Below are 15,752 nucleotides of genomic sequence, written 5' to 3' on the forward strand. Positions count from 1 at the left end.
TGTTGGTGATAGGATGCTATAGATATCAGGCCCGGCAGGTACATTTTGGTATAAAGCACCCCGCAACACCACCCGTCGGTCGGCATCCCTTTCAGCCAATCGATGGACGGGACACTGACTATGAGATGCTGAACTAGGTCAAGCTCAAAAGAGCATGAGTGAATTTCACGGGTGAAGCCAAGCGAACCACGAGGGTTGATCTGTCGACCAGACTAGCGGCATCAAATGCATATGCTGAGGGTGCACGTGCGCACATTGTCCAGTCATTTGATAGAGGCGATTTCTGCTATATATCGGGAAAGTTATACTTACACATGCTTAATACTGGAATACCTTCTTCTTCTCTGTGAAGCTTGGGGCAATGTAAACTTGGGCCAACCACAATCTCCATCATGTACGTAGAAGGACTGTTGATGTCGAATAAAAGTGCGAGAGATCAGATACCCAGATACCCGCCTTGTCATTACCCTTACGGCCCCTGCAATTGAGCGCGGAGCAATGACAGTACAGTACAGCATCTCCTGCAGCCTCTGTATCTCCATTGCCATTTCTTCCCAGTAAGAGGGGGTTGAGTGAATATAGCCTTTTCTTGAATTGTTTCTTTATTATCTGTCTCGGCTTCCTATAATAAGGTTCTTTGTTGAAGATTCTTGGTGGGGTGTAATGTCATGATCAATCGATAACCTCTCTATCCGCATTTGACCACGGTCGCTGGCTGGTCTTCGTGGTCTCCCTGCTATATCGTTCGTTGTACTTTAGTTCTTATAGAAGGAATCTGATCACCTTAAATGATTATCTATTTTGAATGATTTCATTGTCATAGCTTGGCGGTCAACCAGAGGGTAATAAGGAAGAGAGAGGGACAAGACAAGTAAGTGGTACGTGGGTAGAGGAGAGAGTGCAGTTAATTGGGGAGCCGCTTTTTCCCAGCCAGACGGCGGGGTTTTGTTCCCTTTGGGCGAAACACTGACTGACTGGCTGGCTGGCACTCACTTTGACTGACTGACCTTTCCCCCCCTTCCACACTACTTTACCTTAACCCACTGCTATTCCTACTACTAACTACTACTCCTACTAACTACTAACTACTATTACTACTACTCCTCTCTCTCTCTCTCTCTCTCTCCTCCCCCCGTCCTCCCTTCTCCCTCTCCCGCTATTGCTTCTTCCTCTGCGCCTCCCCTCCCTTCCCCTCCCTCCCTCCCTCTTTTTTTTTTTTTTTTTTTCTTCATCATGGAGTGGCAACCGCAGGATGAGCCATTGAGCCAGCTGGCTTGCTGTCTCAGGGATTCTCTGAATCCTTATGATCGCCCGGCCCAAAAACAGGCCGAACAGGTGTGTGCTTCTCCCTCCACCCCTCCCCTCTTCTCTCGCATCCGTGAATTTTATCTGCCCGCTTCGACTGTGCCGCATCCCCATATACACACCCTTCCTGGGGTTTGCGCTTCGGTCGGCCTTGTCTCATATGCCTTCACTTGTGCCAATAAATCTCTGGTGCTCGTCTGCTCTCGAAAAAAAAAATTCAAATGACTGACTGGAGCTTTCTTTCGATCTTTTTCTTTCATCTGATAGATGCTAGTACAAGCAACCTCTTCTCCAGATTATGTCAACTATATCACCTACCTCTTCTGCACTCCGCAGCCCCCCTCGCATCTGGGCATGAACGATGAAACCTACAATATGGTCCGATTCGCCGCGGCCATGAACCTCAAAACTAAGATCCGTGTCGCCTACGCTACAATCCCGCAGTCCTCCCTCACCTACATTCGATCAGCGACTCTGCTCAGTCTACGCGACGCCAATGCTCAAGTTCGCAACTCCGCCGGTACGATCATCACAGAGTTGGTTTCGCAGGCCGGCTTGCTGGCATGGCCGGATGTCCTGAACGAGCTGCTCGCGCTCGTCGAAAACTCTGGCAACGTGACCAGTGTCACCCAGGAGGCTGCCATGTCCGCTCTCGCGAAGGTCTGCGAAGATAACCGCAAAATCTTGGATCGCGAGTACCAAGGACAATACCCACTCGACATCATCATTCCGAAGCTGCTTGAGTTCACCTCCAACCAGAGCGCCAAGGTCCGCTCGACGGCCCTCCGCACAATCCACGTCTTCCTTCCCCACCGGCCCAAGGCGCTGGTTGCCTCCATGGATTTGTTCCTCTCGCAGCTGTTCCAACTAGCCAACGACTCTAGCAGCGATGTTCGCCGCACCGTGTGTCAAACCTTCGCTCAACTGGTGGACTTCGCTCCGGAGAAACTGATCCCGCATATGGAAGGGCTGGTCAATTATATCATCATGCAACAGAATAACCAGGAGGACCCGGAGCTCGCGCTCGATGCAGCCGAGTTCTGGCTGGTCGCGGGTGAGCAGACGAAGCTCCAGCAGCCGTTGGCCCCCCACATGTCTCAGATCGTCCCCGTCCTGTTGCGGAGCATGGTCTACGATGAATACGAGGCCACCCGCTTGGCTGCAGAGGGCGAGGACGCGGAATTGGATGATCGCGCTGAAGATCTCAAGCCTCAGTTTGCGAAGTCCAAAGGCGCTCGTCTAGATACTGCCAAGCCGGACCAAGCCAACGGCAACGCGGCTCCCGAGAAGGAGGAGGAGGATGATGACCTGAGTGAAGGAGAGATTGAGGATTCCGAGTTCGGAGACGATCCTGAGGATGAGTGGACCCTTCGCAAATGCTCTGCGGCAGCTTTGGACGTGTTCTCCAATGTTTACCACGACCCAATCTTCGAGGTCATCCTACCCTATTTGATGGAGACTCTTCGTCATGAACAGTGGCCCCAGCGGGAAGCTGCCGTTCTGACGCTGGGAGCGGTTGCTGATGGTTGTATGGATGCGGTCACACCCCATCTTCCAGAGCTTGTTCCTTATCTGATCTCGTGCCTGAATGATGACCAGCCTGTCGTCCGTCAGATCACTTGCTGGTGCTTAGGACGATATTCGGAGTGGGCTTCTCATCTGGCCGACCCCGCGGAAAGAGCCCGCTTTTTCGAGCCGATGATGGACGGCATCCTGCGTCGCATGTTGGATGGCAACAAGAAGGTTCAAGAGGCAGCTGCATCGGCCTTTGCAAGCCTGGAGGAGAAGTCCGATGCCAACCTGATTCCGTACTGCGAGCCCATCCTTCGGCAGTTTGTGCAGTGTTTCGGCAAGTATAAGGATCGGAACATGTACATCCTGTACGATTGTGTGCAGACCCTGGCGGAGTGCGTCATGGGAGAGTTGGCGCAGCCTCATCTGGTGAATATCCTGATGCCTGCGCTCATCGACCGTTATAACAAGGTCGCCGACCAGTCTCGTGAGCTTTTCCCTTTGCTGGAGTGCCTCGGGTACATCGCCGCCGCTTACGGAGATGCATTTGCTCCCTTTGCGCAGCCTCTCTTCCAGCGTTGCATCAAGATCATCTACGAGAACTTGCAGGAGTATATTGCCTCGGTCAACAACCAGGGTGTCGAGGAGCCGGATAAGGATTTCTTGGTTACCAGCTTGGACCTTCTGAGCGCGATCATCCAGGCGATCGATCCGCAGAAGAGCGGCGAACTGGTGGCCAACTCCCAGCCTCGATTCTTCGAACTCCTCTGCTTCTGTATGGAAGACCCGAACTATGAGGTCCGTCAATCGTCGTACGCGCTGCTGGGAGACTGTGCGATCAACATCTTCCCTCAGCTCGAACCTTTCATCCCTCAAATCATGCCCACTCTGATCAAGCAATTGGATCTGGATATGATCCGAGACGACGATCGGCACACGGGGTTCAGTGTGCTCAACAACGCCTGCTGGTCGTGCGGAGAGATTGCAGTCAACGAGAAGGCGGCTCTGTCCCCGTACGTTGAGAAGCTGTACCAAGGGCTTTACGTCATCATCAACAACGAAGAGATCATTGATTCTGTGAACGAGAACGCTGCGATGGCGCTGGGTCGGTTGGGAATCTGCTGCTCGGATCAACTTGCGCCTCGGCTGAGTGAGTACGCGGGGGTGTTTTTGAAATCGATGAACAAGATCGAGTTCACCCGCGAAAAGGCGTCGGCTTTCTTGGGCTTCAACCAGGTGGTTATGAAGAACCCGCAGGCCATGGAGTCATTCCTTGGCGATTACTTCCAGGCCATTGCGGCTTTTCCCAGCAAGTCTTTGAACCAGGATGACTACCGGGACATTCAAACATCTTTCCAGCAGGTAAGTCTTGATTTTCTTTCAGGGAGAAGGATGGCGCTAACTGAGGAGGTGTAGGTTCTGCAAGGCTACAAAAATATGATACCCAACTTCGATTCATTCCTGTCGCAACTTCCGGCCCATGTTGCTCAGAGACTTCGTTCTGTATATCAGATTTAGATCTATAATTTTCTCGTGTTAATGTCCCACATTTGCAAGTTTTCAAAATCTCATGGCGAAAGGCGTATAAAACTTTCTCTCTTTGTCCTGTTCAGTCTCAATTTTCTAGGTTGAAGGTTTGAACTTCAATGCCTGGATGTCGGTCATTTTACTTGGGGGGAAGTATCTGTCCAAAAAATCCGGTTTATGTGGATGTGAATGCGTGGCATGCAGCTTGGGGGTTGCAACCTCCGGCTATCTGGCTGTGATGCAACCTTAATGCGTGCCCCTTGCCTCGCGAGTCAAAATTTCAGGATGAGAAGCGTCGTGGTCTGTCTGAGTTTTCAGCCCTACCTTATTTAGCTTTAGATAGATTCTATTTTCTAGTTAGAAAAGTACATGATGGAAGGATGAATGGTCGAGCTTGATATCGTGTTATCGGTTTGTTTTTGCTGTAGTTCTCCGCCTCTCTCTCTCTCTCTCTCTCTCTCTCGTCTTCATTCTTCCAAACCACCAGCATCGATTAGTGTTCGCTTGACTGGATCCGGTTGCGATATCGCGGTTGGTTACAAGGTCGTCTACGACGCGGAGACTGCTGTTTTGATTATTTCTACTCCGTATTGAACTATAGTGTTGGATAGTATGGTAAGTAAGGTGCAACCAGAGAGATGCGGCGAGTCAACCAGGGGGCCTACTGGTTCTCGTGGGATAGCTTCAGGCTGGTCCTTTAACTTCCTCTAAACAATACCAATACCTAGAATGACACTGACCTCCGGCTCGTCTCCACCCTTCGCAATGATAGAATGCGTGGGTGGGTAAGTGAGCTGAGTACCCTACAAACAAAACAAGATCTATCTTGACTACAAGCCTGTATACCCTTCCGCCTTCTCTACAAAAACAAGCTCATGTTCCCTGGACCGGAGTAGATCGACCTAAAGGACCAATACTATGTACGTACAGCAGTGCTCACATACAGACACTACTTGTAGTGACAGGAACACAAGCAGACAACTCAACAATAACTCCAAGGCTGACTTCAAACCATCACAACCCCATGTTTAGTTCCAAGAATCACCCAGTTAGTTAGTTACTCAAGTTACCAGAAACACTGAAGAAACCAATCCCACCACGTTGGATAACGATAGCTTTCAACCTGTACTCCGAATGAATCCCCAGCGAAAATCGAGAATGATCATTGTTCTGTTCTGATTGCCAGGTGAGCGAATAAAACGTCCGGAAAAATCCAACACTCAGGCTATAGTGCGCAGGTGATGACGAGATGGATGATCGGCGAGGAGAACCAGAAGCAAAACAGGAAGGATCGGGGATGCCACGTGCCTACCTGATCAAATATGTCCTGCGGTTGCGTGTGCCTAGTGGTGTGATGGCATTACTTTTAGACGGTGGCGGTCATGGAGATGGGGGCCGATTGGGTTGCATGGCAGTGAGCAGGGATCGAGGATGTTCTGTGCTGGGAGTCGTTATGGTGGTTGGTGTTGTACTATTGGTTTCTATTTTCACTGAGAGGAAGGATCCTTAGCTTGAAAGCTTTGATACTGGACGATCTTTTGAAATGCTCAGTCTGATCGACGGTGTATGCTGAGTGACTATCCAGCCTTGCGTGTCTGAAACGGTTCGCTGTTTCATCCCATAATAGACATTCTTTCTTGAAGTAATTTTGCAGCTCACTAGTCATTCGAAGATCAAAACTAACTAATGTAGTTGGTGATTTGTTTCATATTCTCATCACAGTGGTATCGTTTGTTTGTAAAGTAAATAAAACAATGTGTTTGTGTGCGATCCCAAGTCCAGTTCCCATCCCAGAACCAGCGATCCTGATTATAACACAGCCCAACGCCAAGGGTATATTGCCAATGGATTATCACTTCCCAGCGTTCCTTCCATTCCATCCCGCTCAATGTTTGCTCGCCGCAAACCATGCCGCTCGTCTCGTGCTCACCAAAATAGTAGCAAGGATTGACATAAATCTCAGAGAAAATGCGAAATCACAGTCACAAGCATGTGATGCAGGATAAAAACAGAAAGATGAAGAGATAAAGAAAAGAAAAAAAAGGTTTGATGTCCGCTCTATTCAGTCGCTCGCTCCAATAACCAATCCCGATTTATGCCGTGTTTTGTTCCGTAGCACCAGATAAAAGAGAAGAAAATGTCCACATCACCGTCCCCGTGTCCCAGTTCAGGTACAGACACTACCGTTCCATCCTGCTTCTGGAACATGGTAAGCTCCGAACACGGGATGGGGTTCGTCGTAGAACTGCATGTTTAGCCCCACCGATCCATCCACGCGTGGCAGCTCCCCGCAGACCACATCGTTCATGTACTGCGGCGGGAAGAGGGGCGAGTGCTGTAGAGACCCGGTGTGGCTGTAATCTGACAGATCCTCGCGTGGATCGGAGAGCAAACGGGGTGATGGCGGGTAGAGGCTTTGAGAAGATGGTGGGGCTGTCACATAAGATCCGGTGACGTCGAATTGGGGACTGGCAATGGTGACGGCGGGAGGAGACTGGAGGGGTGGCGTGTAGGGGGCATACGTGGCAGAGGCTGAGGACGGAGAAGAAGAGGCGAGGCGGTAGTCGTGAACGTTGTGGTAGGGACTGGGAGGGGCGGGTGAATAGTGGTCAATCGAGGTGCGGGGAGACCACTGTAAACGGCTTTTGTATTTCGCCACGATGTGACGAGGAAGGTCCATGAAGGACAATGCTAGCTGGACCTCAGGGTTAAACGGGTCCGTGGCGTTTCGAGAGACGATGAGTCGGTAAATCTCCTCAATCGGGCCCAGAGACAATGGGCCTAGGTAAGCACCTCCCAGATCCGGGAAGAGGCTGTCGAGGACGACTCCAACACCGAAGAACTGCGCCAGGATACTCAGGGAGCCGACATCTGCATCTTCGGGACGCAGCATGGCCGGGGGAAGCCAGAACAGCCACCGGCGGAGTGGCTGCATGCGCTCAAAGGCCTGTTCGGGTGTCTGAGAAAGAAGATCACGCTGGAAGTGTCGCACAAATTCCAAGAGCTCGCCAATGCGGCGGTAATGGTCGTGGTTGTGCGAAGTCCGCTTTTGGATGGACTGCAGTGCGACCATGACTTGGTCAAGGCTAGCCAGATCTTCGTCCTGGAACTGGTAGCCAGACATGACTGGGGTGTTGGTGCAGCCCAGGTATCTCTGGTTCTCCAGGTACATGGCCAACTCTGATTCATGTTTCCAACTCGGATGCATTGCGTGGAGGACCTAGAACATCTGTCAGCTTTGTTTGTTGCCACGAAAGGGTTGACATACTGTCGTCAGGCCCTGCTGCAATGAGGCCCAGCTCTGCCATTCGGACGCCTGCCAGGACAAGAGGATGGAAGCAGCCAGGATGGCATCACAGTTGCCTTGAGAGAATGCACCAATCGCTTTGTGGAGTCTCTGGATCGCAATACCTCTGTGGTGATACGCCAACTGCTTGGTTTCTTGATTGCGAGTGATCCATGCCAGGTGGGATGCTGCCATGGTCAAGATGGAGCTCATCACAAAATCATTTGCAAGGGCAATGGTGAGGAAGCTAAGACGCAGAAAGTGTAAGTCGCAGGCCGATTGTCTTTCATTGCAACTGCTGAGAAACTTACGTTGGCATCTTCTGAGCCCAAATGGTGCAATTGCCCAGACCGCGACGGTGGAGGTCGATAGAGAGTCCGATGATGTGGTGGATCAGCCGCAGATCGGTTCGCGATAGCTTGCTCCAGCTATTGCGAGGAAAGTGCATCAACTCGGGGAAAGGGGGCACGCCTGTGACGTGCCAGTTCTTGATCTCTGTCTCAATCTCCACCGACATGAGGAGGTCGGGGACGTTGCGAATTGAGGAGGCTTCCTCGTGGACTGCTGCGACATCCATATAGTCACAGCGACAGTTGTGCTTGGTGCAGTTGCGGCTGTCTCTGGGTCAGCAGCCAACATCTCTAGCAACATGGTGATACATACCACTGAGGAAATGTCTCATCGCAACGAATGTGACGTCTCTTACATGTCTTGCACCCAAAACGAGACTTGGTGTGGCTCTTGCGAGGAGGACCACCGCCGGGACCAGCCATAATGTCGGACTACACAAGGTAGCTCTTGAAAACTCGGGTAAGGTAGGACAAGAGGTGGGTTCTGAAGCGACGGTCACCAGGGACAGAAAGGCCGTCGAGGAAATGGGATATGAATGTCGAGAGCGAGCGTGGGGATCTGGAGTGGTTGAACGAAAGGTGATGGAGAAGATCAGGATGCGGAGATGGGCCAGTGGCGGGATAATATGATCTAATATATCCAAGGGCAATAAAAGACCACCCAAAAGTGACTATCAGATCATGGACGCCCACGATAGGTCGAAGTAATGCAGAGTCCAAAAATAACCTCGAGCCGCAGCCCCAGGTGAAGATGAACAGACGAAATACACGTGGAAAATACGAGAAAACGGTGCAGTCGAGAGTGTCAGTGGCCGGCCTTATTTTTTGAACTCGATCCTCTTGGTTGCGGTTGCTTGCTGCCCTTTTGCCCCTAAACCACTCTAGTAGACTAGCAGTGGACTAGGAAGAGGGGCTTAATGGTAATCGTAATGGTAAGAGTAGAGAGGGGGAAGGGAAGGAAGATAGACGAATGAAGCTGGAGGTAGACAGACCGGGGGGAGTGGTAGAAGATGGAGGAATACACTGAGTATAAAAAGACGGAGGATAACAGACAGACCAGGACCGGCCGGCCGGTAAGGAAGGATGCAGCCACTTTCAGCTGCGGGTCGAGGGACCGTTACGGTGGATTGGCAAGAGGTAATTTTGGGTTGATCAGAGAATCAAAGTCTGGTCAAGTCAGATAATCTTAATGATAATTATTATTAGTATTATTATTATTATTATTATTTATTATCATCATCATCATTTAACAAAAGAAGATAAAAATAAAATGAGCTGAAGAGTGAGTGAGTGGTCTACGGGGTAATGGTCTAGTATAGCGAACCAGAGAATGGTAGAACCCAAATCAGTAAATAACACAATTAGTAGAGGGCAGTGTAATACAGTCCGTACGCCGTACCAGAATGTCAGTCCCAAAAAGGGAAAAAAAAATTGAAGAAAAAAGAAAAATAACCCACGAAAAGGGAAAATTGGGATTGGGAAATATCCAGCCGGAAAAGCCTTAAAATAACAAATAAGCTAAGAACGGGTCGAATCTCTGGGGATAGACTAGGAAGCCAAGATAGTGAGCGCCACGGTACGACCGGTCAGATGCTGATCTCCAGCAGAACCACAGTTCGAGTCATCGTGAAGACGTGAACAATGCAAGACTAGAACTGGCGATAAGGAACCAAATCGACGGTAAGGTAATACAAACCAGCCAGCACTGACCTGTAGAATAAGAGACCACACAGCCCAGTAGAGAAAAAAGAAAGGGAGTGGGGGAAAAAAAGGTTCCAAAAGGTCAGCAGCAACAATAAGGAAAGAAAGACCTTGTCCTGGCCGACAGACAGGTCGAGCCATCTCTAGAATGCTCAGTCAGGATGACCACGGGGGATGGAAAGCAAAGGATGGATGGAACCACTGCATTCACCGATGCCAGCCAATATGGGCAGTCATTCATGACGATAGAAGATTACTTTTGATTAGTGATTGATTAGTTTAGTCCGATAGTAAGGTAACTAACTAGTTAGTTAGTTAGTTAGTTAGTTATGCAGATTTCCCATCTGATACTGGCCCAGTGCAAGGATTGTGATCTCTAATCAGTCATCGGTTGCTAAGCAGAAGGGCACAATTAGTGAGTGAGTGTCGGGTTTTGAGCCTCTTTCTTCGGCTGGAACAGGATTAGCTGATGGCTCCTGCTACTAAGGATGACACTAGGCAAAACTAGGTCGGTGAGGTGAGGAATCCACTTTCTGCTTCGGGAAAGTATGGAGCATGTTAATTGGTCGCTACGATAGCCCCCCATCGCTCAGCCGCGAAAAGGCCAATGGAGACGGAGAGGCATCGGGGGCCACATGGCAGCATCACCGCCGTGCTTGGGCCATCAAGGTTGAGGTTGAAACACCCGATGCAGACTTGCTCCTGATTATCAGTCACCGCATGGTTTTGCCTCTTCAACAGAAGATGGCCGAAGAATGCGCGTATGTGTGTGTGTGTGTGTGTGTGTGTGTCAGCGCTAATGGAAAAAAGAAACGAAAATAAAAAAGAACTAGAAGACTCTTCTTGTCTCTTCTCGGCCCTCCCTTACGCCAGGGAAGAATGCTGGACCAAATGGGTGAAGTTTTAGCGAAAGAAGAAATAAGGTAGGAAAAAAAGAAAGAAAAGAAAAGAAAAGTAAAGTAAGATGTCACGGAAGGGATGACAGGGACTGGAAAAGTACAGGAGAAGGCTATCTGTTTCAACCACGAAGGTGATGAATCCAACGTAGCCCGCTGAATGGCCCGCGCAGACTGCATCCCCCATCATCTCTCCCGCACTGTCGGACAATACGGTAGGTCAATCAGGTCTAAGCCTCCCAGACAGTCGGGAGCTATCAAGGTAAACCCCGGATAGCATTCCAATTCCCCGTCACCACCTCCAAACCTAAAAGCTGGCTGGTTGGCTCTTTTAAGTACTATACAAGTCTTACATTCTATATCAAAATCACTCTGACAGTATGGGAACCAACCTTTAGAGAACTGCCCCTTGAGTTGGAACGCCGGAATCAGACCATCTTAGCGAAGTGCCACAGCGAATCTAGCCCGCGGTTTAAGGCGGTTTGTGGTGGCGGTGGGTTGTCTACGACGGACAAGCCTCTCCAAACCCAAACTCTCTTCCTCTCTCGCCCAGAGGCGAGCACCGAGAAGAGGGCTCGAAAGTGTGGTAGGTTGGCACGCCTCCTCCTTTTCCTCTTCCCAAGAAAGTCTGGACGGGGTCTGCGGAATCCTCAACCCAAACTTTGACGGGAACGTAGACATGGTTCCGCAGCGCTGTCTCTTCCGAACCCTCAGGCAGTCAGGCCTTGATATTGGTCGGGTCAGCTTTCTCCGTCTTTCAACGCGTACCTAGTCGTTCTTGTCCTGCGGTTTTCCAAGCACCAGGTCAAGATACTAGTTGGGTAATCTGCTGCTTTGGTGCTGCCCGTAGTCAACGTCGAGAAAGGATCTTGGTTCGGGTCCGGGGACCGGGCGAGTCCCCTCGACTATCAGATCCATGACACCCTCATTCCCTGACAGCTATAGAATCACCGCAGGGAGCACAAAGCAAGGAGTCCAGACCTTCGATCACTCGATCTATAGTGGCGTCGCCTGCTTCTCCTCCTTTTGTCGAGACCCTTCCAGTGAGTGATACTCCGGACAGGAACCATTGAGACGATCGACTATGATAACGATGACTTTGGTCACGCTGTCAGGGTCACCACCTCACCGGATCGGATGGGTTTAGACGAAGTGGGCACTGATCAGCTTCGCCGGCCGGCAGTGAATTTACTTTGATTGCTGTAAGAAATTTAGGGATGAACTGGTTTAAGCTCGCCCCAGCTAGTAAGGAACTTAAGGAAGTTAGTATCTTGAAAGACCCCGCTTTTTCCAACTGCCATAGCCGCATTCCCATCGTCGCAGGAAGATCCTAATGGGCGGACCACCCAGTCAACGTCTTGGACGGGCACGGATCCTTGTGCTCCTGGAGCGGGACAGCTCCAGCCATATTGATGAAGTATCTTGTCCGTGCTGGGGGGAGACAGCGAACTACTCCGGATGGGTTCGCAATTGAGCACTAGCTGGTCGGAAAATAGTACCACTGCCTCTCCTATACCGTCTAGTCTTGTAGAAGATCTTGTACGGTAAGCTCAATTCTTGTATAGATGCCAGACGGAGAGGGTGGAGAGCGATACTCACTCATTGGGCAGAGAGCATGGATGCTCTCTAAGCGACCGAGTAATAATTGGGATTCCTGAAGTTCATCCTTTCCCCCTTTCGCCTGTGCACTTGCCTCCCCCGCCTGGAGTAAAGTGGTTGTCGGCTCCTGCCCATCCTTCCTCGTGGAAATGTCGACTTTCATCGATAGTCGACACTCTCTCCCGGCGCCGAGCACCTGGGAGGCTAGGACATACTCCTTCTCCTTTCCCTCCTACCCACGGAGGGTCACACACCGGCACTCCAGCAAATGAAAGAATTAAGATGACATTAGCGGGATGATCATGCATTTGCCTTGTGAGGCGGACTGAGCGCACTCATGGTCACCGTTCATGGTGCCTGAAAGACCCCTCCCTCGCTCCCAGTGTTGAAAGGAGCAGTGAGGCTAAGACACGCCTCAATGGCCTATGTCACAACCTTAATGTGTACTAAAGAGAGCAACAGTTGCCCCATCCTTCCTTCTCACTCTCGCTAACACGCTGGATTGAAGGTCTACTCTCTCCCGGATCTGGTCATTGTGTGAGTGGTGGGCATGGTGGTTTCGTGCAGACTGCGCGGAGTCGCAGACCCTCTCTATTACCCCTCCACCGGGGCGGATCATTCATTACTCATGGGCTCAACCAGCAACACCGGTTTCATCCGATCCGATGCGTTCAAGAAGATGGACTGTAGGGTTTTCAGTGGCCCCTTTACTTTGGACTATTTCGCTTGGTGATGGGGAAACATCGGCTCTCTCAACAACAGCGATGAACTGGTGGACAGCCCACCTGCTTCTCCTGAGCGGCATCATGACCAGCTCAATGGGGTCATCGCAGCCGAGCACTGCGCCATTGCACTCCAAACCACAAGTCAATGTGCAGGGTGCACAACTTTTCATCTCCATGATTGGGTGGCGCCTGGTGGATTAGTAGCCAGTCCGTCTCTTTGACTCCTTGCCGAGCAAAATTGTCAACATGTACAGACCTCCAGACTTCAGACTTTCGGCCGGACAGCCTGTGCAAGTGTGCATCAACGACTCTGCCACAAGTCCACGGAGGAAAGGCTCCAAGACCGCGCCAAGAAACATTCTCTCTTAGACAGCCGGCTTGTCTTGAAATTCAAGTCATGGTCGTCCATTCTGCCTTAGGTGAATCAACCGAAGAGATAACATACCACGATGCGTTACCAGAGACACCATTGGATTTTTCTTGATCTGTCACCCTCTCTTTCTTTTCCGTTTGCCCCTCGCCCCTTTCTTTCTCCCTTCTTGACTCCTGTTTTTATTTTTCTTTTTTCTTTCTCTCTATCTCTGCGATAAGTGTCGGTCCCGCGCTAAACGGAGGACAAAAGGACTAAACCTAAACAGGCTCAGCAGGCTTCGGTTGGTCCTTCTGGAACGACCAGCACCGAAGGCCGCCGCGGGCGACGGAACGCGCTCGACCGGCCCAGTCTGTCATAGCGTAGGCTTTCCTTTCCTATCTAAGGCTATCATTTCCATTCTTCCCACCCATGAAGAAGCTAGTCGGTTTTTGACTAGTCATCATCGCTTGTAAGCCGAACACTGCAGCGGCGCCCATCTGGCGTGCAAAAAAAAAAAAAAAAAAAAAAAAAGGAAAAACAAAGGTGGGGAGGGGATGCGGCGCCCGCCAGCCGCCAAAATAACCTTGTCCGAGTGGAGAGGGAAATCAGTTGCCAACTTGCCAACTCGCCAGTGGCCCGGTCTCCAGGAGAGCCCAGAGGCCCAGAGGTCCAGAGAGACCCAGAGGTGAGAAGATTACCTTCGGGGGTGCTGATGCCCAGAGAAAGGTAAAAACTGGAGGCGTGGTTTAGTCCTTCTGCAGGATCACCTCACCTCATCTCATCCCACCAGCCATCGTCATCACTATCAGAGAAGTCCAATCCTCGCGTCCACATGTCGCCCGCGCACCCTCAGCATATGATCTGGGCAAAATGTCGCACAGTTTCAGCCTCGACAACTTGCGCCGGGACCTCCATCCAGCCCGCTTCCAAGCAAAGCCCCCTCTCCCCTAAGGCCCGATTCTCAAGGGCCCATTTCCCTCCAAGTATCGCCCCTCCTCATCGTCCCGATTTTAATCATTGGGTCTTTCCAATCGGCCGGATGAAACAGCGTCAAGCCGTCAGCTAGTGAGTAGCTGTCCGACTTCCGACCGTCCGAACGAACATGGACCCGACCCATGTCGGCCTCGCCGTAACTATCTGGTTTTCCTTTGTTCTCCCTCCCTCAAACCGGTAATTTTCAACTGTGGAAACTGGATGGGGTCTTCTCCCGGATCTACAGTGGGGTAGGAATTTGGAAAGGGGGGGGAGCATGGGGGTAAACTACGGACTCCGTGACTGTTGAGGAGTGAAAGTTGACTAGGCTACTGACTATGGGCAGGCTTTGCATGACAGACCGACCGACCGACAGCCACGCTTGCATTAGGTTCAGATCGAACTGTAAATAACGACAGGGACAAGGGCTGAAGTGGAGAGAGAAAGCAAAACACAACAAGAAAAAAGAAAACAACAAAAGGCGGTCATGTCATGATGACTATTCTACAGATCTGGTACCACCAAGGTCAATCGAGCTACTTGAGTAACAGGCAATCACCACGACAGACGGAGGACTCAGATTCAGTCCGACTCAGGCCAATCTGATTGGGGGCGGGGAAATTGAAGCGGAAGTTGAAGGGGAAATGAAGAGTGACTTAGTCAGGTCCTTATCTAAGTCTTTCTTGGCACCGCCAACCTTGGACAATTCCGGTAACTGGTCGAGAAGTGGCGAGGAGGCTGAAAATCGTCAAGTTGCTGTACCTCCCCTCCGAAGGTCCGCCAACACCCTACATTGGTTAGTGGTTTCATCAGGCCGGAGCAGTGCACTTACTCCCCCTTCCCTCAGACAAGACTTGTGGTGCCAAATCATCGAACAACCCGGGGCACTGGACCGGTCAACTAAAGTACTGACTCCTATCTATCTGTCTCTTTCGGTTCACCACCAACAATGCACTCAACCCGGAAGAGGCTGAGACTTGTGTCCCAAACTGAAGTCCAACGTGCGAACAAACGAGATGGCTGCCTTAAAAACCATAGCCGAAGCTCTAATCTAATTTAATTTTGGATGCAGTTGAGTTTATAGTTGGTATGTTTGTTTGTTTTTCGATGTTCCTACCCGCACCCAGTCGCAGTTACAGACTTCGCATATGTTCCGAAGCATTGAAAACCTATGAACCACCATTTAAAAACTGAATCGGAGAATGAGGCGCTGAGTCGACATCAGCAGCATCAAGCAGGATGGAATGACCAGAACCAGAACCCGACTTAACTTTTCTTACCTGCAGACCACTAATGATCATGGAGGGGTAAGAAAAAAAAAAAGGACTGCTTTTGTACAGTATAGTACATACACTAAGGAGGCATACGGCAGGGAGAGGCATGCAGTGTCACACCAAAGCCTCATGCCACGTTTTTGGCGGTGATCACATTTTGCAAGAAAAGACGGGCTGCGGAGGGGGCCGACCATGTGATGCTGATAATTACGTTATGATGAGGAAGTGATGCGTTGATGAACGCATGTTTAGG

At 50.6% G+C, this 15,752-nt stretch overlaps 2 protein-coding genes across 2 annotated transcripts; one reads left to right on the forward strand and one right to left on the reverse strand.

Moving 5' to 3' along the window:
* Positions 1-1,213: 1,213 nt before the first annotated feature.
* Positions 1,214-4,683, forward strand: BO97DRAFT_360385 (putative importin beta-2 subunit). Its single transcript, XM_025692356.1, has 3 exons — positions 1,214-1,335; positions 1,573-4,179; positions 4,234-4,683. Exons 1-3 carry the CDS (start codon positions 1,234-1,236, stop codon positions 4,333-4,335), a joined length of 2,811 nt encoding a protein of 936 aa, XP_025556030.1. The 5' UTR covers positions 1,214-1,233; the 3' UTR covers positions 4,336-4,683.
* Positions 4,684-6,430: 1,747 nt separating this feature from the next.
* On the reverse strand, positions 6,431-8,648 carry BO97DRAFT_77797 (putative C6 transcription factor RosA-like). The gene is made up of 4 exons (XM_025701058.1): positions 8,294-8,648; positions 7,942-8,244; positions 7,613-7,877; positions 6,431-7,564 (listed from the first exon to the last, which is right to left on the reverse strand). Exons 1-4 carry the CDS (start codon positions 8,401-8,403, stop codon positions 6,512-6,514), a joined length of 1,731 nt encoding a protein of 576 aa, XP_025556031.1. The 5' UTR covers positions 8,404-8,648; the 3' UTR covers positions 6,431-6,511.
* Positions 8,649-15,752: the final 7,104 nt, after the last annotated feature.

Source organism: Aspergillus homomorphus (assembly GCF_003184865.1).
Source record: "Aspergillus homomorphus CBS 101889 unplaced genomic scaffold BO97scaffold_2, whole genome shotgun sequence".
Classification (NCBI taxonomy): domain Eukaryota; kingdom Fungi; phylum Ascomycota; class Eurotiomycetes; order Eurotiales; family Aspergillaceae; genus Aspergillus; species Aspergillus homomorphus.